Source organism: Chamaea fasciata, unplaced genomic scaffold (genome assembly GCF_029207755.1).
Source record: "Chamaea fasciata isolate MVZ Bird 193981 ecotype frontalis unplaced genomic scaffold, bChaFas1.0.hap1 SCAF_7, whole genome shotgun sequence".
Classification (NCBI taxonomy): domain Eukaryota; kingdom Metazoa; phylum Chordata; class Aves; order Passeriformes; family Sylviidae; genus Chamaea; species Chamaea fasciata.
Window position 1 is genome coordinate 1,829,231 of NW_027094092.1, and position 25,215 is coordinate 1,854,445.

General features: G+C 41.9%; 1 protein-coding gene across 3 annotated transcripts in view; it reads right to left on the minus strand.

Annotated features, from left to right (window-relative positions):
- Window positions 1-25,215, minus strand: part of PARVA (parvin alpha) — a 63,031-nt gene that overhangs the window by 31,610 nt on the left and 6,206 nt on the right. Inside the window, exon 1 of one of the 3 annotated variants that reach the window (XM_066187199.1) lies at window positions 20,229-20,311. The exons of 1 other annotated variant lie outside the window; for it this stretch is intronic. In XM_066187199.1, coding sequence (XP_066043296.1) covers window positions 20,229-20,292 — 64 coding nt within the window. In that variant the 5' untranslated portion in view covers window positions 20,293-20,311. Of the gene's footprint in view, window positions 1-2,988; window positions 3,144-20,228; window positions 20,312-25,215 lie in introns of those variants that run through there. One more of the 3 variants, XM_066187201.1, reaches the window with a different exon arrangement.

Here is a 25,215-nt window from a genome sequence, read left to right on the forward strand (position 1 = left end):
CCCACCAGCTAAGAGCAGCTATTCCAACATCAACAAGAGGCGCTCCTGCAGAGAAGACAAAACCAAGGATCTGTTCCAAGAAGTCTTTCCCAGCTCAACAAGTTCTAGCTATTCCTAAGAGAAAACCCAAAAATAGTTCTCAGGAATGTGAGGGCACACCAGTAGCAAGCTGAGGATTTCCTGAATTTCTTGCTCTTTTCTTCGGGTGTGTATAAGCCTTGTTTTTGAAGGAGAAAAAGTTTAGAGCAACTCACTGCATCTCAGTAATCTAGATGAGTGCTTTTTCTTGAAAGAAATAGAAAAATGACTACTTTTATTGGAAAGTTAAAGCTTCTCAGAGGCCGCAAACTGGTTTATCTGTCACACATGGCCCCCATTTTCAAACTGCAGCTCCTAGAACTACTTGTGTTTTGAGGTAAGCATCTCATCCTCTTCAAACAAAACGCTGTGACAAAGGATTAAAAGATTTGTAATAAGTGGCCAAGCATTTCTACATCCCAGAAGGCAAAAAATCCAAAAATCCCCAAACCACTTTAGTATTTTATGAGAGCTTCTCATGCTTCAAGGTCTTTCTTAACTATCAAAATTGACCAAGATGAAGTTTGGGCTTGACACCATAGGCTGGAGAAGTAGCAAACACAAGAAAGATGGGATAAGAGTCACCTGAAGAAATACAAATAATAATGAATACAAATATGTAGATATATTACTTATTTGCATAACTGCTAGTTTGCAGTCCATTCTTTGCTACCTTCTGTGTCAATCCTGAGTATCTAACCATGGTTCTCAGATTCAGGAGCAGAATTGACTTGCAACATCTAATTCTGACTTTCCCCTTGACTTTATAAAGATTTTCAATTTCTTGCTATGCTTAATATTTGTGCCTAACACACAGATGGCTTCTTAAAATCTCTGCAGTATGTCCTAGGGAATTGAAGTTTGTAGTCAAGGACAGCATTGGGATCTAATTTGGGAATTGGGACCTAAAGACAGGCCTACAACATGGCAAAAATAGGCTGTGGCTTTGGCTGGATCAACAGAAACCCAGCTACATTCTGAAAGAAAAAAGGGTGGATTTGGTAAAAGGCAGCAAAATGAAACCTTAAAATGGAAGAAATATATCTTCTGGCACCCTGAAGACTAAACTGTCCTTCAGGATCCTCTTCACCGACGCGGAGGTAAACGTGCATTTGACAGCAGAAAAGCTTCAGGTTTTGATTGCTACAGCAAGGACCTGGGAAAAGGGAAACCTCCCTCCCCATCCTTATCTCATGTGAATGTGCATTATCAAGCTGCACAGCTGATGTGTGGAAGCCCCTCTGCTTTTCCCAGCCATACAGCACCTAGGGCTACCTCAGGGATGAAAAGGGCTATATCAAGGCTGTCCGTGGAAATGCCTGGCTACAGGGAGGACTTTGGTCAGCTGGCATAAATCACAGTGTGGTGTGATCAATAGTGTGGCTGCGCTACCCTCCTAAAACACATTTACACAAAAGTGTAAGATGATGATGATGATGATGATGACGCAAGACAGGACTTTGGTAGCACAAACTAGAAACTGTGTTTGGCTTAGGAAAGCAGAATTTGTTCTCAATTTGCACAGGAAATAAATCAACACTTTCCAACCTAGGTTTTCAAATCCCTTAATCAGAATTAATTAACAGAAGAAAACAGCAGCATCCTCGTTCTGCAGCATAGAAAAAAACCACAGTTCTAGTTTAAGGAAAACGTCGACATGTTTCCTTTCTGGAGACAAATTGCACTTGTAAAATGGAAGCCTGGCACTTAAAATACAGCCTTAAAAGCTTGTCCCTAATGTTACATTAGCCTGACAGAGCAGACAGGAATACCCGTACCTCTTGCTTTCCAAACCCATATCATGGCAAAGAAAACACCCTTTTTTCCATATAAACCAGCAGCAGGGATTTTCATCCTGCCCTTCACAGGCTCTGCCTGGTGGTACTCCCTGCGCATTCCCAATTTTGCCTATTTCCTTATAAAATCAAACAGCTGCTCCACTTTCCAAATGCCCTGTCTAGAACAAACCCCCCTCACTGAACTGTTCATCTGATTGTGGTGTTTCTGTGAAGATCAGCATCGTAAGGGTAAAGCCCCAGCTCTGAACTGCACGTGCACTGCCCTGTCTCTTCCAAGAGATCTCCAACAAGCTGGAATTTCGGAGCAGCACTTGCTAGCACTTGTCAAGAGCTGTCAGACAAGGGAAACACCCCTGTGTGAACCTGTTAAATGCATTTCCTGAGTCGCTGTCATTGCCACTGCACCAATTTCATCACGAGGAACAATCACACCAACAGAACCTGTGGCTGTGTTTCCTACTTTGCAGGTGCACGTACCTAAACCTGCAACTCAATCATCCACGTAAATAACCTCAAATGGGCTTTACTTCATGGCGATAATACGTTTGGAGTTTGCCAGAAATAATCCGCAGCCTTCAGCTTTGATGTCGTAAGTGAATTTGTGTTACTATTCCTCTTAGAAAGTGCATAGTACTATGAAGCTTTCCTTTTAATAAGCATGAGCATTAAAAGCTACTGACTGCATAACGCATGGTCCATTCGAAAATTGCTATCCCAAGAATGCTTTTGACTACAAATGACAACTTGCCCTGAGTGGAAATTCACTATTTTCACACTGGAGCCAGTGTTACCCAAAGACTGCATTTGTACCAAACTGAAGCTAATAGAAACGCATAATCTTATGAAACACCACTAGGATGAAAGAGTTAATTCATTATTTCATAATGCAGAAATACTTGCATGAAATACCATTAAACATTAACAGACAGCTGTATTTTCTTCTTCTTTTACTCAGGAAAAACAAAGTCTGACAGGAGCGAGAAGAAAATAAACCCTCATTCTTACCTTCAAAATATTGCAAGCCAACAATAACTACCATTGTAAAAATACAGGGTCAGAAAGCAATAACCAGAAAAGCAAAACAACCAGGTGAGTCGGTCTGGGCTCCTACCTTTAGGGCAAAATGCTCCACAGCCCATTGTAGGGTCGCTGGGCCACCCTCATAGTGCATCCCAGGAGGAACTGCAGACCTTGAGGTGTTTGAAGCCCCTGGCAGGCCCCTGTGCTGCAGCTCTTCAGAGGAGCTGTTTTAGCTTTCCAGCCTGTTTCCCAACAGAACGGTCCAAGCACATCACAACTCCCGGCTCAGAGCATCGCCTCGGAACAAGCGACTGACTGCCTATATAATTTAATATGATGCCACATGAGACTCATAGACCATCTGCAAAAGAAACTAAATCTGCTTTTTGCAGCTCGGTGAGTAGCGTTCCGAAGGCTGGGATGCAGTTTTGATTGTGTGCTTTGGTTATCAGTCATACAACTAAACAAAGCGCTCAAAGGGCAAGTGCAAAACACGCGTTTTTAGCGGTCCCAGTCTGTTTCTGCTCCGGGTAACTTGTACCTTTTCCCCCTTGTAACTGAATAGAGTCAGAGTTCCCTCTAAAGCATAGGAAAACTCTATGCATAGACACTGCAACACTGGATGGGAAGCTTCCTAATTTCTTTCTCCTTTTTCTTTGCCCCTTTTTTTTTTTTGGTTTAGTTTTTGTTGTTGTGAAACAAAGTCTGATCAACAGGCGTTACTTGAATCCCGTTGTCTGAACTGAGATGCACGTGTGATATTACCAAATATTACCAAATTCAGATCCTGATCACGGTATTCTTTTCTCTACAAATACTTCCCTACTGTAATAATTAGCAACACTCACATGGCAGAAGGATTAAGCCCTGAAACAGATAAAAGCGTATAGGAAACTAAAAAGCAGGGGAAAGGAGAGGTATGAGCCATCAAAAGAAAAATAAACTACTGGTAAGAAATAAACTAGTTTTATGGTCTACGGGTTCTTCCAATGGGGGACAGCAATAAAAATACAATCTAAAGCAATCACTTACTTGGGCTAAAAATCAAATTCCTGTGAAGTTTTCTACAGACTAAAACATTTCAGAAGCTATAAAATGTCTAAGCGCTTGTTTCAGCTTGGAGCAGGAGGAGGGAAGTGACACATCCCTGGCTCATTTCTAAGTCACGGAAAGTAGTTACCTTTCTAATTTCCACTGGAACTCCATTTAAAATACCAGTGCCAAAAGACAAGTGTGGAGAATGGAGAGGTATTTACTGTTTAGGGTTATTCAACTGTGCTACACAACATTCCTCCCCCAGGTTTCATATCAGATGTGATTCCATGCAGAAGAAGTCTCAGAGCTCTCATCAGTGTTCTGACACCACGTTCTTTGCCAGCTCTAAGGAGTCTCTGACACACACTGCTCTGCAGCCTTTGGGTCACTCCTAAAAGCAGCTTTCCCTGCCAACATTTCTATTTCATGCTGCACTCACAAGTAGTAGTGGGGCTCCCCATTCTGACTCCTGGAGTCCCATTGCCTTTTGGCACTGAAAACCTGCATTGCTGGACTGCTGAATAACAGCATTCAATTATGGACAATACTGAGCCGGCAGTTCTTTACCAAGCTTTGCTTTTCTTGATTTCTGAATAGAATCATAAGTGTCCCAGATACTTTATTATGGCAATCCTGTTTGGGACACAAGTACAGCTAAAGGAAAACTATGCTTCGTTTGAAAAGTCAAGAGGGATGCTGAAAATTATTATGTATTCAGAAAATTTCACGAAGTCTGAAGTCACAGCGACCTGCATCGTCAATTCACCCTATTTTATAAGTGATTATTTGTATCTGTTTATAAAGTGGGGTTGGTTTTTTTTTTTTTTTTGCATGCACAAAAGTAGTTATTTGACAAAAAATAGTAAATGAAATTTGTTTCTTTTATGCCGAGTTTTTATACCTACAGAAGCAGACAAAAGATCATGCCCAAGTAATAGGTGAGGTTAGAGCACAGTAAGGAAGCTGAAAATTAGCTAAAGTAGAGCTCTTTTCTCAGAGCGTATAACATGGCAAGGGGTTGACAACTTCAGCAGGTCTGAAGTGCACAGCTTGGGGACCCAGTAGAGGAATTTCTACTCCTTCCCTCTGTAATACATTTTCACTTGCCACAAACATAAACTCGAGCAGGGCTTGATTTCTGATTCCTGTATTATTGCAACAGCATCACCTTTCAAAAAGCCTGCGCACTTCTCCCTTCCCTTAGCAGAGCTATCACTGCAGGAGAAAACCCAGCACACTGGTAAGATGCTTTGGGCCTACAGTTTCCCAAACTGTTCCTAAGGGCTCATTTTCAACCCTGCAATTTTCAGCTTCGTAAAAACAGAAATATAACCAGGGAGGACTAAAGTCTTATTCAAGCAGTTTTGGCCATCAATACAGGAAACAATTCAAAGGCAACATGACACTGACAGCTTAATTTGTGAAAATGGATAAATACTGGATCTGCCACATAGCACATTAACCCATGTAACAAATAAATACAGAAATAGCACTGCAATACTTGGTTAAAAGGTTTTGGTTCACAGAGGAGGAAATTCAATTAAAGCATGTAATGTCAATTACTGTCATTTGTAATTTTATTTTGCTTCCCTAGAAACAATACAGATGCAGGATTCTAAAGTTACCTGCATGTTTGATGCAAATGGGATAAAATTATCTAGGTTCTGAGAAAATCCAGATAGTAGTAGGGGAAAAAACCACAGTTTTACCTAACCTCACTTGTGGATCTTCTTCAGAATGCTGGTCACATGAGAACTGACAAGCCTTCAATTTAAACACGTAAGCCAACAGCCCAGACCTGAAACAGGACTTTTATGTTTCAAAAATGATGTTAAATCATCAGAAAGGCTGGGAAGAGAGCAACTGTTTAATCCTCAGCTACTGCAAATGGGCACGGCCTCACTAAGGCCAACAGAAGAGCATTGACTGCCATCAGAAGAGAATTCACCTTACTGTTTATACTGATTGATTCCAATTGGAAAATTACAGGGTCAGGTCCGCAATGTTTCTGTCTCCTTTGCTCTGCTCTGTGTAAAAGTGACAGAGACTAAAAGCCACGTGGAAGACTCCCAGCAGCACAGTAACAAACATTGCCAGATCTCACCGGCCCTTTTCCCCCCCTTTGCCATGGGAAACGTGCTGCAGCATCAGCAGCACCCAGCTCTGCTTGCACACAAACGGCTTTGCAGCAGCAGAGCTCAGTGCTGCATCCTGCCCACAGCGTATTCTGCTGAAGTCAGGAAACAGCACAAAAAAAATGAATTCATTAAACTTATTGTTGGTGAAATAAATGCCAGACATCCTTCTACCTTACAAACTACGACCTGAGCTACACCAGAACTAGCAGAAAATCTGCTGTAAAAGAACTCCGAGCCATTTTCGTTTAAGCATCACTACTTCTAAATATGGAACCATCCTGTCTTTGAAAAGCCATACTCTCCTCAATGGTGCAATGCTACAGTGAAATGATAATTAGAATTATAGGAAAGAGCTAGCAAAAAAAGGACTAAATCAATCAGATGCTTTCTTATGCCTCTAAATGATACACACAAATCGTGTCTATCAGGTTCCCCCAGGCTATTTCAGGAGCAAGCAGAACACAAAATGATGCAGATTCATTACAAAAAGTCTAAATCTAATCTACCTGAATTTAAAATGCCAGGAATCATGTAAATGGAAGAAAAGATGACAGACCTTGCATGTTATACATAAGCAGAAACAAGAGTCATATAAACTGGGAGTCACACAAAGTCCTCATTTACCAAGAAATTAGAGGTTAGATCCCTAGCAGTGCCAACATCTATGGGTGTAACTGCAGTGAGGAAAGAGGTGTCTCCAAAGTGCCCTTGTGCCTTCCCCTGCCCTCCAGAGGATGACATGAGCCTGGCACGAGGGACTTCAGGGGTGGCACTGAGGGTATGGGTGACATCTAACCTCCCCTCCCCACTCACCAGGGCTAAAACCCCAAAGTGAAGGATTCCAGCACGGGCTGTGGGGTGCAAAGGGAGAAAGTAGATACCAGAATTATGTTTTTAGACACGCAAATTATCAATTACCGTGTCCTTCCCGAATAACACACGTGAATGTTGACAAAAGTAATGGAAAAGGGGCAATCCACAACTAGATCCAGGTGGCAAATGCAAGAAAATTAGACTCTTGAAAAATAAAATACTACTGACATGACACAGTTCATCTATAATATAACTGGCAAATGGCAAAAAATACGTTGACAAGAACCTGAGGAATTCCAGCTCTCCCAAAATGTTACCATTATTTGCAATGCACCTTGCAAGGTCCAAGTGTGACTCAACACAAGCAGGCCCACTGCCTTTTTCCCTAAACACACAGGAGAAAGAGAATGATGCTATACCTATAAATACACACACTTTTTAATGCCTCATTTCATAAACAAAATCTTTACTACAACCATACATGCACACAAAACTGGATCGTCTGGAACACTCAATAGTTTGGAACACAGCCTCTCTCCTAACAGGCCAGCCTCCCTCCCTGCCATTAAATCAAGACACATTCAGGTCTAAAACCTTCACCTGGAGCCAGACTTCTTGACTTGCTACGTGCTGACATTTTAAACGGAATGCAGGAATAACTCTCCTCTCATTTTCTAAGCTATGTTGGTCCAAAACCTAAACATCAGCAGCGCTGCTGAAAATACAGAAACAACCTCAAAGCCAACAGAATCTCGGCAGCATAAATCCAGTATGCAGATGAGACCTAGCTCATAACTCTTGCAGATTTCTCTAGCGGCACAAAAACGTTACTCAGCAATAGGCAACACAATCGACTACCAAACAGTTCACTCAGTGTTATGTCATTATTTCTCAAGTGGAAAAAGTACGGCGTACTGACTTTCAGGGATGCACACAATTGGCTCAAAGTTTGTGCCAGAGCAAGAGGGAAAAACCCCTTGATTTATAGACCTGCACATTAACAAGTGCCTCTTTCTTGTTACTCTCTCTCTGCCTTCCATTTAGCGTTCATGTTACTGGAGTTGGATTTCCTCTAGGCCTGGGCCCTATTCAGGGACTGCATTACTGCCCCAATTCCACTGGAGATTCCATTTCCAGAGTCCTGCCAAGCTGGCAATATGGTTCCTGAGAGACTACTTTGCCTGACATGCAGTAAGCTATTTATTGACACACCACTGTTCCCATTCAGTCCTGCACCTAAGCACTGAGCTGCATAGCAGTTCCATATGTTGGATCTGTTACACTTCTCTGGAAAATTATATTACTTTGGGTAAATAAAAAGCTAAGAGCAGCAGGAAAAATATCATAAAAATGCAGCCGAATTTGTTTCATCCTGCCTCCATCAGTAAATTTGGTCTATGACCTCGGCATATGAGTCATGCAAGTGCTTTAAAACTTGCGGTGATTTATATTTTCAGGATAGGAAGTTCAAGGCTTATATTACTGTTCCTCTACCATACATTATTTTTCTTTATACAAAATTTCTTGATAATTATCTACCTAAAATACATGGCCATCTTTTTTTTTTCCCCCCCTACTTTGTGGTGCACATTAACCAAAACCATTCATCTCAATAACCAGCCTCTGGGTTCTTGGCAGAGTAGAGCTAAATGTGTAGGTTATTCCTGGAACCATACTAGGCTGATGCTCTCATCATAGTTTTAGTCATGGAAACCGGCTTCTACCAAGACAGGCATTGTTTGTTAAAGAGGAAATTCCTGGCATATCTGTCAGAAACGAGGAGTAATATGGCACACCCCTTAAAAATGTAATATTTGCATAGGGCTGTTCATTAGAAGGCTTTAGTCTGATCTACAAATCTAGTGATGCTTTTTGGAGCTTTGGGCTCGTGTCCTGCTGAGAAACCCCTCTCTGTGTTCACAGACCCTCTGCAGCACAGCTTCTCTCCAGGAGACTTACCTTTACACAAGAGCAACAAGCTCTCTTCAAGCTTTGAAGAGAACTAGCAAAAGAACTGACTTCTCAGTTTCTCTAAGCATTATTAGTGGGGCTTTTGCAACCACAAACCCATTTTTCTATGGCCTATTTGACCTTTACCACAACACTTGCAAGGTTAGGAGGAGGATCTCGCTGCTTCCCTTGTGATTCAGGCCCATGAGAACCACAGGGCAGCTCTAGCCATGGATATGTGACTTTCCCAGCTCTGAATGGCTGTATTGGTGAGCTGCCACTGATTAAGCACTCTTTGCCCCACTCCTATAAAATTTAACAAAGAGTCCCTCCATTGAGTAATGGTGTAAAAATCTATCCCCACAGATACTCTCTGTAGGAAATTTTATGACAGCAAAAGCAAAGTGTCTCACTCATCAGAATCTGGGGAGTTTGTGTGACACTGGTGTTTACCCTCTTTGCTCTCTTGGACTCGTCCTGCCCAGAAAACGAAAGCTTTTTCATCTCATCTCTCTTGAGCACTAACAGAGATCAATAATTCTGCTTTATCTAACGGAAAATCTCTGGGGTCTTGTGAATCATGTGTTGGCAACTTTATTTAGATGGAAGTCTGTGTTCATCCCTGGGAAGCCTTGCTTTAAAGCAATTTTCTGTAACATTCAGACTTCAGTTGATCTTTCAAATAATTTCAAGTCTGAATGAGTTAAAACACAGGTGAAGTTTCCCTTCTGAACGATCAGCTCAAGCACAAAAGCTGACCTGACAGATCTGGATCAGTTTTAGAAGTCAGCTGCAAAATGTTACATCAGTGAACAAGTTAATCCTAACCCAGGACCTGAAAGCTTCTGTTTTTCTTCAAATGTTTCCATTTTCATTAGTACTACAGGGCACGTCAGGCGAATCCTGCCCTTTGTTACTTGTGCAGCCTGACTGCAATTAAGCTAACAAGTCTGCTGTAGTACAGGATGGTGTCCAAACCCTTTTCATAGCTGTGGTTGCTCAGGAAGAAAAAAGCAAACCCTTAATTTGTCACTGAGGTAAGCGTTTATCAACCGTGGGCAAAAAGGAAGGTCAACACATCTCTGCTGTTTCAGAACTACAATGGCACTTTAAGCCTCCCGATACCACTTTGATGCAGACAATGGCCGTTATCACTATTTCATGAATATCAGAACGGACATAAGGAAAAAAAAAAAAAAAAAAAAAGAAAGAAAGAAAGAGAATTTGCACGCAGCCCCAGAACAGAACAGAATTAGTGCTCAGGGGCTGCTGGCTCCCAGGCACAGGTTCAGTCCCCTTCAGCAGCAGTCCCCTACACGCGTCACTCTCACCCACACCACTCTCCTCTCACCCACTGTCCTGATTCAAGCCGGTCACCTCCTCAGCGCTGCTCCCACCTTGTCCATCTCCCCTTCCAAGGCCCCTGTTTGTTATCACCTTTCCCATCTCCCACTCTGGTGCTGCTCCTGCCGCTTCCTCCCCACGGCTTCCCCCTTCTCCACCCTACAGCTGCAGGCATGGAGCCAGAGCTGTTATGTCCAAGGGATCCTGTTCTCCAGATCCCACAGGGAGCAGAACCAGATAGGTAAATGATGAAAAACAGTGCCCCATGCTGCCAATCTAATTTATCATATTTTGAATGCAGGTATTAAAAATACGAAAATTATTATTGCCTCTCTCTCGTCCCACTTAGTGGCACCTTAGACTGAACTTTGCCTTAGAAATCTGTTTCCAGAGTTAACTGCTGATTCTTCATTACATCCTCGATTGAGTATTTCTCACCATAATCTCCAGCCTTCTCTGTTCCCTGTAAAACATTTCTCCCTGTCAATTTCTGAAAAGTCTTTAAACAATATTAGGAAGAGAATCTGATAGTCTACGCTTCCAGAAACCAGTGTAAGCAGGACCAAATTCAAAAGCACTGCACAGGCAGAAGAAAATATTTCCTGGATCAATCAAGGCTTAGTGCAAGAAAGGGAAGATGTTGCCTTTAATAGTCAGAGGAATCTACCACCTTGTGAAAGAGCACGAGGCAGCCAAGCCGTGTTGAAGGGCAAGCAGGAGATGATTCCCAGTGCCGGGGCCCTGGCACAGCAAACCTGTGGGTTTGTATCATCACAGCTCCCAGGCCAGAGCTGTGCCCCACCACTGCAGCACCTGCATGCAAATGCAGCAGCAGCAGCAGCTCAGGGGCTCTGAAGGGAACCACTTGCCATAAGTGAATGCACTTTGACAGCAGCTCCTAATAAGAGGAAGGAAATGAGGGAGAGAAAGAAAAGTGATAGGAGACAAAAGGACTTTATAAAACAGGGCTTTACTGCTTTCATTTGCAGCGTTTCCCCTTTGTTCTGTTGAGCCTTCCAATTCCAGATACCGCACAAAAGAGATACCTGTCTAAAAAAGTTTATTTCAATCTGAAACTGACTTGTAAGATGCTTCAGTAATTCAACAGCCCATTATCAGGAATAACAATGAGCTACCTCTAATTAATTTGGTGCAGCCTTTGCTTCTGATACCAATCAAATCAATATTAATGGGGAGTTTGTGCTCTCTCATTACAGCACAAAATGGGTACCAATCTTCTCATGAAGGTTTTTGGACCATAAACTGTGTTTGAGGTCAGCGTAGTTGGCTTCTTCCCACACCGTTTTTTTTTTTTTTTCAACCAGGATGGAAAAAAATATATAATGATGTGCCATTTAGTACCTGGATAAAAATCCACATTCAGGCTGCCTACGCCGAAAGACTGAAACCAGTTCAACACGAAGAAATCTCAGTCTAAGAAAATAAAGGCTTTAGTAGCTCGCAGAGCTCAAATTAAACACTTAAATAGGTAACACTAGATATTTCTCATGCTGCCTCACATTTCTCTATTTATTTTTATCTGCAGGATCAGGCGTGTTAGAGAGGGAGGCCTGGTAAGAATTGCCTCAGCCATCATTCTTGGTTACTTACATCTGTGGTCAATTTTCCACACTTTCTTCCATAAAAGGTAAACGAGGCACTGTACTTGCAACAGGATAATCTAAACAATATGAACAATGTTACTGTTGAAGACCATCTGGCTCATCAAGCACAGCTCCAGACTTTTAACTCCTTGAATAAAGTGTGGAACCCCGCAGCGTTTGTTTTTTTTTTTTGGTGTTTTTTTTTTTTTTAAATCCAAAATTCATTTTTTAAAATGGTAAAAGTAGAGATCCTGGAGACATGAGGGATTCGGACGGGGAGAAAATTCAGTTTCTGGTTTTACGCTTTTTGTATCTTACGTATGTTGCAATCCAGGCTACAGACAAACACTCAGACGTCAAATTTTTCTATTTAAAAAAAAAAAAGCCCTCCGTGCGTAACTGATATGAGTGGGGTTGGCGTTTCAGAGGGGAGACAAGAGGGTTAAGTGTTTCATAATTCACTTCAACTTAATGGCCTGATTCTGCCACTTCTTAAAAGGTAATAAAAGTCAAAGAAGGGTCACCAGGAATTAGAGGAAAATCGCGGGGAGGGATAAGGGTGAGTGCGACCAAAGAAGGCTTTTGCTAATTGCACGCACAACTTCCGTAGATAAATTAACAAGTGAAAACGAAGTAACCTGGCAGAGGGCGAGCCAGCAGGGAGGAGAACAAGGCGATCCCCAAAATCCAAAGAGCAGGGGAAGCCCTGGAGCTGGCTGTGCTCCATCCTGCAGAGGCCAGAGCACGGCTCCGTGCCTCAGTTTCCCCAGGCAGCCGTGAAGCTCTGCAAGCTCATGGCTTGCAGCACAGCAGACACACAGGAGTTAAATGTTCTTAGCTTCCTAAAGGCCACAGGCTTCAAAACGCGCTTGTTTCTCAACTGAGCAACAGAAAGAATTAGATTTTGTCACGGGCTTTTGTTCAGTTCTCCCTCGGCTCCCTGATTTCTCAGTTCCATGACTTCCCTGTGCACAGAGTGGGTTAAAAAGCCCCGTAAGCACTGGCTGTAACAGGGCAGGGTTTTGGTTCTCAAGAGGGTTGTTATCCTCCAAAGAAGTTTTAATGACATTATAAAGAAAAACAAAACAAAACAAAGCAATAAAAACATCCAAAACAAAACCAAAAAACCCACAACCAACGGGTTGTTGAAATACTTCAATGCTTTTTATTTAATTTCTAAACATATTTTTGGAAAGGAAAGCAGAGAAAATGAATTAGAGCAGAGCTGGATTTTTTTTTTCTTTCCGTGTAAACACAAAAATTAATTTTCATATTCAGCGGTTCCTTGCTTTAAAAGCTGCATCTTGCTTTAACTGGAAACATCAGCCTATCTGGTTTCTAGGTAGAGCACACACAGGGCTGAACCTTCCCCTACAGTAAGTTCTTCCAGCCACTCCCAAAAACATGTGCCCACAACCCTTTTTCAAAGCCTACTCTCATTTAGATCTAATTTTCATTGAAGCTATTATATCATAAGCTCACTGCAATATGTACTGACATACATACGCTGAATTCTTGGCTTGAAAAAAATCATTATAAGATGCAAGAAGGACTTTTAAAAATTATTTTTAAAGAAATTGTATTTAAGATATGCTCATGACTCATCAGTTTAAAAAAAGGCGATGTTACAGTAAGCAAGATCAGGCAGTTTTATGATTAATGGGGTCAAAAAGTTAGAATTCATGTTTAAAACTTTGGTTGCTCACAGTGAAACAATTAACCCTATCCATCGAGCATCAGGTCCCAGAAAACAGTGCAAAACGTCAGAAAGAAGCAATACTACGTTGCAAACCACTCTTTTTGGTGCGTGTTCCTCCCCTTCAAAAACAGAGCAACAGATTTCGCCCATTTATCAAGAGACTCTCTGGGTGTAACTCTTCCAAAACAAATCTGGCTTTGAAGCGCGAGATGTTAGAGTACGATGTGTAAACTGGGCATGCCCTAATGGCTTCTGTGCTGCAAAAGCATCCTGTTTTCTGCTGTACCAACTGAAAGCCCCTTTCCTCCTACTTAAGCTAATATTAGGATTTGAAAAATGAAAACAGAAGTCATTTGACCGACATGGAATCTGCTGTCCAAACCTCCCGTGCGTTCACGACAACACCGGTTACAAAAGATCTGCCAACTACACTGTAGCTCTGACAAAAATCATTCCTTTAAATTTATTTTGCTGCTAACCCGACTGAGCGCTCATGATAGTGAGCATCAAGTGCACTGTAAGCAGCTCCTGGATTTTAATTAAGAGCATTCCACAGGAATAATGCTAACACGCGCTGAGTGATAAACATACAAGCACTAGTGCTGTCCTGTAAAGCCTTAAATTACACGCTCCACTGCGTTGGATTTAAATCCTAGAAGACACTGGCACCAATTGCTGGGATTACAACTTTCAATTAAAACCTAGAACTAAATTACTGGATTTCAAACCATTTCTTTAATCCACACCTGTCTGCTAAGCCTTTCACCACATTCACACTTAATAACCCTTAACGCTTTTCATCGCGAAAGCTCAAAGGTTCTTCCAAATTTAATCCCCGTCGCCGCACCACTTCACACATCTGGAAACTGAGGCAGACAATAATTAAATATCCCAAACTAATGCAGAAACCTGCACCACGGCCACTGCTTTTGAAAGGGGTGAAAAGGCACCTGGATCCAAACCTGTTGTGCTCCCACAATGATCATCAATCTCACTCCCACATGACCATCAGCTCTCGCGCAAGTATCCACATGGCCTTATGGTAAATTATGCCAGGGAAGAGCTTCAGATCAAAACTGAGGGGTAAAAGGAATTGCATAGTTATATTACATCGTTGTATGACACAGGAATAACACAGTTAATTCTGCAGCCATTATTTATGAGGCACCTCTAGGTGGGCACCTTGCTAGACTTGGTAACAGAATGCTATATTGACTCAGCACAACAAAAGTCTACAGCTGCCTTTGAAAACCTCAGTCACGTTTCCATCTAATTGAAAAAGATAAGAAAACAAAACCAAAATAATTTTTTTCCCCTCCTGATTCAGGACTGCTCTCTATTTGAAAAAGTAGTTAATTGCTTTTCTAAATAATGTTAAGCTTCCTCAGACTAAATCTCACCGAGAAGCATTTGGCCAACTTCAAATGAATTTCATACAGCAAAATATTCAGATTTTCTTAAAACCTAATGCCCATACTCTTGTCCACACCACAGCTGAAGAGCTGCATGGATGCTGTGCACGGTGGAAAACTAACAGGAATGCTTTGCACCTGCATTTCCACACCTGGAGTTCTGGGCCACAGAGGTGCTAACAGTGACCTGGAGCTTCTCTCATCAGGATGAGACCCACAGTCCCAAAGCCCTGGTGCATTCAGAGATTTTCCAGCTCAGGAATGCTCAGAAGGTTCAAATATTGAGAGAACTGGAGAACAGGAGCACAGACTGGACAAAGAATCTGCTCAGCCATGTATACCCTCAGCTGCTCTCTACATGCACAGACATCAAATAACTAATTCAAATCAAAAAAATCTAAGCCACATGCATACACAAAAACACCTCACTCCCTTCCTGCACTCCTACAAAGAGTTAGGTTCATTTAGGACCCAGGTAAAAAGTGGTCAATTGAACAAATATGCTCTGGGCATAAGATCTGTCACAAATCCAGGTTATTGAGAATGACTCTGTCTTTCATCTAACGTTTGATACATTTCATTAGCTATACTGAAACCCTTGTACCCACCAGGAAGTAAATGGCCTGAATATTTTGAGAAGTGTGAAGCTAACAAGTATCACATCTGAGGAAAAAAATTATCCTCTCCTTTTCTGGTTGTCATTACAAAAGTGGTAATGGTAGTCGTTTCCTGCAGATGAAATCCCTGAAACTGCACATTCCCGTCCATACACTGTAGTAACTGCTTTGAAGCAAAAATACAAATGCTTGGTTGCTGCTTCTTGTGCAGAGGCTTCCATGTCACTAACAACAATGAATGTAACACTTTTTAAACCTGAAGAACTAAAAGACAAGGAGGACTCTGCTAAACATAAAATCCCTTACAGTGCCTGGATGAAACAACCGAGGAAAACCGCTGCAGCTGCTTGTACTGTCTCTAGGTTTTGGCATGCATTATTTAAGTTCAGTGGAAACTGTTCAGCCTTGAAGTAGACTGACTCATGCACTTTAACTTCCAATTTCCTGCAAACAATCCATTAGTTTTTGGCAAGTTGCATACTGCACGGAACTTCCCTGAAAAGGGCAGCTCCCAAACTCTTCTGATTTCAACAGGTTTTTTTCCAGTTTAATGAAAGTAGAATTTGTACTCATGCCCTTACAAAACTCAGCGTGATCCCCACCTGAAGACATCTGACACGCTTCTCAAAGGTAGATGAATGACTTGGCCCAGAAAGCTTCTCTCCAAACGAACTTGTTGCAACAAATCCTACTGGGCTCTACTATACGGGCATTTCTCAGAGAACACGAGCTGAGGTTAGATGTGCACTGTTTTACCTGACAAGGAAAGCAAAAGAAACACTTGCATATTACCTGCACCTCTCCCAAAAATGCACTACCTACTCCTACACTTCTCTGCTTTTATAAAAGCTAAAATGAGCTATTTGATAAGTAAATGCTAATTCCATCATCTGTAGCTAGTTTTAAAAATTTACCACTACCGTCAAATATTTTGTCCCCAAGTGGTATCTGAAATTTGTCAGTAACTCAGAATGGAAAATAACTGTGGTATCTCCATCGCCACCAGTTGGTAACAGTAGATAAATGTGGTCTAGTAAAGCAGGGACTAGTAAAATAATTCTTCCATCCCCAGGATGCAATTATTTAAAAATGAGAAAAGAGATGAAAGCATCAATATAAATACATGTGCATACAGCTTTCAAAGTGCTCAGTGGGATTCCAAATCTCCAGTTCAGCTGACACATTAGAAGAGCTTTCCGCGGTAAAATTAATTTTTTTAAATGCTGTGCACCTTGCAGAGTGTGGTGCTGGAATCTTGTGTTCATCAACATCCTAAAAAAGCTGCAGTAAACAGCAGCACTGATTTTTCTCACCTCGGCGTATCAAATCTCCACCTACACAAGGCAATCATAAATAGGTCGCACAGTTCCATAGTTTTCATGTTCATTCAGGTCCTTAGCCCTCTCTCCTGGGACTGCCAGCAAGAACAATTTAACAACTGAGATCTGCAAAATGCTCCGCTTTTTATAAGAACTGACCCCATCTCATCCGAGGGGTTTCACTTAAGTGGTACAACCGTCAAATGGGCAGCGGCCACCGTGGGAAAGTCCACATGCAACAATCTAGGCAAGGTGGTCTAGTGGCAAAGAAGTTCACCAAATGTAGAAGCAAGCTCTAGAATGCTTTGAGAGACTTGGTGTTGAGTGTTCAAAAATACATTGTGACTACCAGGGGACTCTACACATTGCGGGAACTTAAGGGGCTATGGCTGTGGAACTCAGGCACCTAGATCTGCTGTTATCTGGGTGTTCAAAAGACACCTACCAGCTCTACAGGTGCAAGCATTCCAGCTGGAGAAGTCCAACAGGTATTTAATTCCTTACTGCTGCACATGAACACGGGCATAAACCTGACTCAAACAGCAGGTGCTTATTTCCCAGCTTCCTTTCCCAAGCTAGACTGTGCACAGGTATTTCCACTGTAAATAACATACACAAAGATGGCAGACCAAAGTTGTAGTAATTATGAGTTACTGCTGAGGGTACCTTATTTTCTGCACAATTAGGTGACTTTCACAGCAACTCTAAGTTTGTCTTATTTCTTGGTATGTGTGCTGCTATATTCCACCTCAGAAAAAACTCCTACCTTGCTGAAGCTCCTGAGAAGTATCCCCAAAGACTGGTTAAATGCTCAAACAATCAGCATAAGCCTAACTCCTTTCTTTCATTTTTTCTTTCTGTTTTTTTTTTTTTTTTTTTTTTTAAATAGACTCTCATTTCCCCACTTTTAAAAATGTGCAATTTCTTGCAGCTCTACTAAAGGTTCAGTCTGACAGATCCATTCCCTCTTCGCACTACATATCCAAGCCTTAGGAGAGAACGGGCCTGATTTTATCCTTAAGCTCTGCCTACTCTGACACGATCCATGTGTGCACCTATTTGAGCACATGAATGGTTTCTTGACTTGCCTCCTTGACTTGCCTCCTTGCACGCTCATTGTTAGGTGGGGAATTAAGTGGTTTGTCAGACTGATCCCAAGTGCTTAGCATCTGAACAGCGCGAAGTTTTACTCCACTGAGTAAGGAAACATTTCCCAGACCTTCATCTCTCTAGCCAGGCTAACTGCCTACACACAGCCCTGCTTCCCTGACAAAAGAATAAAATTTGCAGACATTCTTATCTCCCTGGGATTTATTACCGCAACTGGAGACCGATGGTTTGAACAGGGGAAGCAAATGAAGCAGAGCTGGTACACCAGTCATCCAGGGGTTAAGCTAATTTGTTAGTGCCCTTGCTGTTCCTTGCTGTCAGCCACGGTGCATCCACTCTTTAAATTCTGAAAAGAACACCGACCTTTAATCTGTGGTATTAGTTCCTTTGACAAAATGGAAGATTATGTCTTTCTCCCACAAGCCTTCATGCGAAGCTTAGCCAGCTTCCATCTGGTCTGGCTAATTAAATGTAAGTTAACATTAAGTTAAGAGCCAGCTCCAGCCCACAGACCTTCTATTCTGCAACGGCAGATTTATTAATTGGCTGAACTATTTGAGTATTTAATACCAATTTTTGATGACTTCCATTTTCTTCGCTCTCTCATGAAAACAGGGGAATATTTTTGAAGACATATTTGCATAATTTCAGCTCAGAAACACAAAACAACAAGACATTGCTTATAAGATTCTGAGCAGCCATAAAACTGTCAGGTTTTCTTGTTCTGTATTTGACATGTTAATGAAGTACCATCATAACAGTGTGAAGGATCTGCCCATTATGCACAAGATGTGCAATCACTGGAGCTGTACACTTTAAGCTGGCCCTGACCCACAATCTGGCCCTATATGTACTAAAACTACAGCCAGTTGTTGTATTCCTTATTCAGTCAAAACTTTCTTTGACCCTAATGGGCGTTCTGGCTGAACGAAGAACAAAGGGATTACATCTAACATGGGGAGCTGCTAATTAGAATCATGGCCACAGCGAACTTTTGATAAAATTCATTTATAAAAATGAAAATGCAAAGAATTTACAAAGTCAAAATTGTGCTTTGCACTGTTTTAACGTTAACTCTGTGTAGGTCTGGTACCTAATCTATTTCACTGTATTTACCAGTACATGTTAGAGAAGAAAACTATACACTTCAAGACTTCTAAAATGAATAATACTGAGAAGTTAGATTTATATTTTTTTTTAACATCTGACATTACTTTGAGAAAGACTGCTATTAAGCAAAACATCTTAAACCTCTTAACCAAACCTTCCTTCTTTGGGATAGAGTCAAAGATCACATTAAGAAATGTTATTTCTTCGTATCTCTATTTAATATAATTCCTGCTATTACCATATGTAAAGCATATTTTAAAATTCAAACCCTAGGAAACTTCTACCTAGTTCACAACTTCTACCTAGTTCAACCAACCCCAAACAGTTAAAAGTTCAGTTTCATATAAAAATCTAAACTGTACCAGGCCAGGCGTCAGAGAGTTAAAAAAACCAACAAAAAACTGTGAATGGCACAAAGCTGCCTAATGGAGCAAGGCTAAACACAGAAATGAGGAGACCACTGCTCCCTTCCACTTCTTTCCCTGCAGAAGATCACATGAGTGAATCAATTCACCTTTTCTGCCTCAGTTGTCCAAGCAGATGGTGCAGGGAGAACAAACATTTCTCCTTTTCTGATCTCACCTTAAACAGACCTGAGCCTCAGGTGTTTCAGTCAGATGAAGATGTTCTGTGTAAGGGCAGACTGTCAGCAGCTAATATTATTTTGGAAATAGAAATGGACACGCAACTCGCTTTTAAGAGACTCTGAAAACAAAAATGCTATTTTACATGGTGCAAGACCAACATCAGACACAAAGCATTTCTGACTGTCTGTTTATAATACAGGGTTTTCTCATCAGCTTATTCTGTTCACTCCTCTATCCATTAAATTATAATGACCTTTTTCCAAAAAAAAAAAAAAAAAAACCCAACCCAAAAATCCCCAACCCCTTCCCATTAAGCTTTCATTCTCTGTCCTACCTTCTGCCTTGCTTACTTTACACTTGTGCCCTTACTGTGTACACCAACCCTGTTCATCTCGACAGCTTACTCTGGGAATGCTGTTCTGCACAGAATCGTCACCTTTTACTCGGGCAAAAGCAGGATGTCTGGCAAAATCCACTGGGCTAACTCCTACAAAAACGAAACACAAGACCCCCAAATTCAATCTGAATGTGCTGGTCTGACTCTAAGGCTGGACAGGGTTTCCTGAAAAGGATTCAGCTCGTTTTCAGAATACCAGGCGTGCGCAGCAGAACTGCTGAGCTCCATCCTGACGCAGCAGCCGATTCCTCTGGACTCATTGCTGGCACTTGGGATGCTCCCAGCTTTCCTCGTCAGCTGGAGCCACCTTGTGCCCTGCGGAGGAAAAACTGCCTTTACTGCTGGCATCTCCTGCACCACACAGCAACAACTAAAAAAAAGAGTTATTCAGAGTCTGCACAAACCACTTCATTTGGGATAAACCGTAGCAAATCGGTTAGAGATGATTTATTTGCGGGCAACTATTTCAAGTCAGTTAAAAATGAACAAAATAATAAAGCCGCAAATCGACTGGATGCTGATTGTTTTTTGTTTTTTTTTCCCCAATTCAACCCACCACTGAAGTAAGGTTTCACGAGTTATGCAAGACACTAAGTCACTTTGAACACTCGTGGTATAATGAGGAACATCACCATTATTTTCCAGTTTATTACGTGTCCTTACGATTGAGAATTATAACCAAGCAGTGACCACGAGCTGCTCTGCTGCAGGTTTTACTTTGCAGTCAAACAGCAAAGTCTCTTCCTCTGCAGCAATGAATTTGAGTGCACAGCATAAAAACGTTTAAAAGTGCTGCAGTTCAGATCTGGCCTCTAGCCATAAAATTCAAATGCAGCTTTCAAGCACGCCTAAAGTCAGAGTTGAATTTTTTTGGTCTCATTATGAAATAGGGATCACATGAACCAAATAGGTCTGGACATACCTCCAGAGGCTACTGGGGCAAATCCTGACTCGGGGCCAAATCTACCAAATTCCCGTTCTTTTATTCTGACAGGATCAATATCAAACGTGTTGAGGATATGAGGGTACTGAGCCAATTGATATTTCTTTTCCTTCTCAAAGCAAGAGTGATGTTCTTTATTCTAAGTGAGTAGGACAGATGTGATCGCACCTTCTAATAAAATTAATACTTATCATTTAAACACATGAGACCTGACATTTCTTCTTAAGCCTGAAAGCATAGGCCACAAAAAAACCCCAAACAAACCACAAAATCCAAACCCTGAACTACACAGTTACAACAAAAAGTGTTCTGACCTTTTACAATTCTTCTTCTTCATGCACTCTGACGACAAGTTAGGCATATCATCTTTTGAATTCAGCACTGCAATACATTATACTGCATTTACTCTGAGCACTCTGACATTATCATTATCTTCTTTTGTGCCCGACAGCAACTGCAGCTCCTGTAATGCCATTATTGTAATTAAGAACAATCTGAACCATTGACAGCATTGCCTCATTTGCTCTAGAATCCCCTGTGCATTAGTGTTCTTCTAAACCAATATTTCACTATTAATAGTTTGCTACTTTAGAACTGCCTACGGTTAAAAAAAAAAAAAAAAAAAAAATTAAGCCTCAGCCTAACTCAATGGTCAAAGAAAAAACTTGCTAAGAAAAAAAAATAAATGAAAGGCTGTGCACTGGCAAACTGTTACACTTCTCTTTACATGTGTTGAAAATGGATTCACACCCTGCCAACCTATTCAGGCCGTTACCCAGGTGAGGAAGCTTACTTTGGCCTGCTTCAAAAGGACCACCTGTACAGATACAAAAGAAAACATCTCTTCTCCCGCTAAATGTACCCGAAGTACTACTCCGTCTAAACTCCCTTTCATTAACCCAGCTCACAGTTGGATAAGTAGGGCACGGCAATTTAGGCATTCTTGTCTGGGAAATTCTGCCCTTACCTCCCAGCCCTGCAGCACACGTGCTCTGCAGGCTGCCTGCACCCCGTCCGTGTGCTTGCTGAGGGTGATACCCGCCTGTCCCTGCGCCGGGAAGATGCTCAGCCACAGCCCTGTGGTCACCTAGCACCCAGCCTTTTCACCTCTGGAATTCCAGGGAATCAATCAGCAGGACAGCACTGACACATTAACATGCACCTCTGAGAATCCAGAGAGCCCAGAAATGGCCCCCACCATCAGAAGCAACTTCAATTTTCCCTCTACAGTAAAAAAAAAAATGAGAAGCTGGAGTGCTAAATCCTAACAGGAAAGAACCCAGCACCTGCATGCTGAGTGAAAAGGGACCATTGCTGGTAACGTGGGGTTTTAGGTACTTTCAGTAGAGGTGGACGTGGGAAAGCACCGTAAGAAAATGACCAAAGGAACGTGGCTAGTGGAAAAGAGCTGGTGACTCCCAAGGAGATTCAGATGGATGCGGTGGCAGACTTTTTCTCCCTGTGGACACAGATTCCATTTTAAAAGTTATGAACCTTATGCTAAAGGAACATTCAGAAAGCGATAAAGTTTAGGCTACATTTGGAATTTTTTATTCTTTCAAAGCTTTTGCAGTGTGAGATTGTATTTTTTTTTCTGGGAATCACTACTGGGCTGCAGCTGCTTCTCTCTCCAACACACCCTTCAGTCTCTGCCCAGAGCTTCTGATGGGGAACACTGCCCACTGACAATTGCTGCAGCCCCTCTCCTCCTAAATTCCATTTTCCCAAGAAGGATTTTATAGGTTTCACTATGAATAAAGGCTGACATCACCCATCACTGGGTCAGTGCCACAGACTGCTCTACCACTGCACTGGAAGGGCAAAGCCCAGGAGAAGCTTTAAGCTAAGCAGGAATTAGAGAAGCCAGAGGGACTTAACCATGACTGCAACCACCAAGAATGACTCACAGCAATTTATATTCCAGGTGTTTTCTTTCACAAAAATAATTATCTAAGAAAAAGCAACATATTGTCAGCCGTGGCACACCGTGTGCTGCTTGACACAAAGATCAATAAGAAGTCAGGAAGAGAAGTGCAAAGATTAAAAGGAAAGCAGTATTGCTAAGTCAGGTGCTCTCCAATTTTGTATTAAATCCACAAATATGATAAGAACATTTCATGGCACTTATGCATGCAATTATTTCACATGGACTACTACAAAACTGAAAGGAAACCAGAGCATTTGGGAAACTGTAGAGGCTTGTTATTACACCCTGCAATTCTTTAATATTTTGAGAAAGACCAGTGCTTGATGAACAGTGGCACACTCTAGAGCCAGGTGCAGGATTTGGGCGAACAGATGGTGGCTAATCTTCCTAATACAGCTCTGACAGTACAACTCACTCTTGACCAGTCACATCCCTGGTTTTTTTTTTCTGGCCCTTGGTTTTCTCTGGCCTGAACACAGCTTTTCAAGGGGTAGTTGCAGAGTAGACTAAGGATTCACAAAAGGCTATTGATCTGATTTTGCTTTTGGTCCAAGACATCTTTTGTTCGTATTTCAGTTGGGTCACTAAAGTGAATTAAATCGCTGGTGCACTCAACACACACATCCACACCCAATTCCAACAGGGACGAGGGTGTTCAAGCCAAATAATGTCATCTATCAGTAAGTATCAGCACACCAAGCAGAAAATGCATGATGATACACGTAGAGAGCAAGGCTTTGCTACTCAGTGCCCCAACACAGGCACATACTCCAAAGCAGCACAGGAGCCACTACAAGCTGGAGAAGGCACACAGAACACACAGAGGGTAAGCTACGCCTTCAGCCCCACATTTGGAAGAGCTGCGAGTGAAAATGGGAAGCACTACAAAATATCCCGCCTTGCAGCTCATCCTCTCTCTTGCAAAATGGTTTAACGCTGCTTCCAGCACTGACTGCACCACCTGCAGGGTGAGCTGGCCTTTCAGGATGTCCCCTTTTGGGGCTGGCTGCAGCGCAGCTGATAAAACAGCTTACCCTTAGGGATACAACAACAACTGCATTTGAATAGGAACTGGTGTGGGGAGGAAAAGGAACAGGGCAGAAGCAGTAGATGGAAAAGCAACACGATTTCAGGCACACCTCAACCACTGATTTTTCTCAAGTTTCACTTCACAAAGAACTGTGTCCCTGCAACTGCTTATTTCACCCTCAGCAACACCAGCATTTTGCTGAAAAAGACTGCAGAACTCCGGATTAAGTTATTAGGAAGCACTTGATCTCAGATACAGTGACATAACAAATGAACTGGACTGTCCTTATCCTAATCTCTGTGAGAAAGGCAGAGAGCCCAGTATTTAACTATTTGGTCTGCAGGGAGGGCATCATTTAATGCTTGTGAAAGGCACTGAAGAAAGAAAATAAAAATTAGGATACATCCCAGAGACTCTGTCCAAGGGAGACCTCCAGAAGCACAGACCTGCACTTAGAGGAAGCTGCCTTTAAGGTGAGGCATTACAGAAGATGTAAAGCCCATAGGCAGTAATCAAATCCAGAGAGAACTTTTCTCTTGGCCAGAGCCTTGGTTTTAAGCTCCTCTCTTACCTTCAGGGCAGATTCCTTTAAATGCTATGGGAAACATCAGAGTTCTAAACCTCCAGATTCTCTTGACAGCTCACTCAATTCACTGAGGATGAAAACTTCATCCTTAGTTGAGTACCTCGTATTTATTCTACAGCATTACTTGATTATATCCACCTTCACTCTGCAAACTGGATACATGTTTTTACGAGAGTGATCTAAGGGAATGCATGTTTTAAATTTGGAGATGTAGAGCAAAAACCAGCACTGAAACAAAGGTGCATCAGTCTGAGCTGGTCCCTTGAGCTGTTTTTGTTTTGTTGGTTTTTTTTTCCTTTTCCATGGTTCCATCCTGGAATCTGAAAGCACTGGAGGCTCTACAACCGCTTGTTCAGCGCATGTTTCGTTTTAGCTAAAACCTCAGCTTAGATGATAAAGGAATTATTTAAATGGGAAAAAAGTCAGGAAATAAAAGGCATACTTCTGCAGCAGCTGACTTACCCACGGTAATTCCGACTGCTTTTGCAAGTCAAATGCAGAGATGGAGTTCAGTGGCTCTACTGCCCTCATGCAGGTAAGTCAGAGAACGGTGGAATTCACGGCTGGTTTGGGTCAGAACAGGAGATCAAAGCCCAGGGCCCTGGCACCTGGCAGAAATGCCTTCTTTACAATACAAACAGGGAAGGGCAAACCAACAGAATTTTGCAGCAGCTTCGTAACAGCTTCACAATCCCAA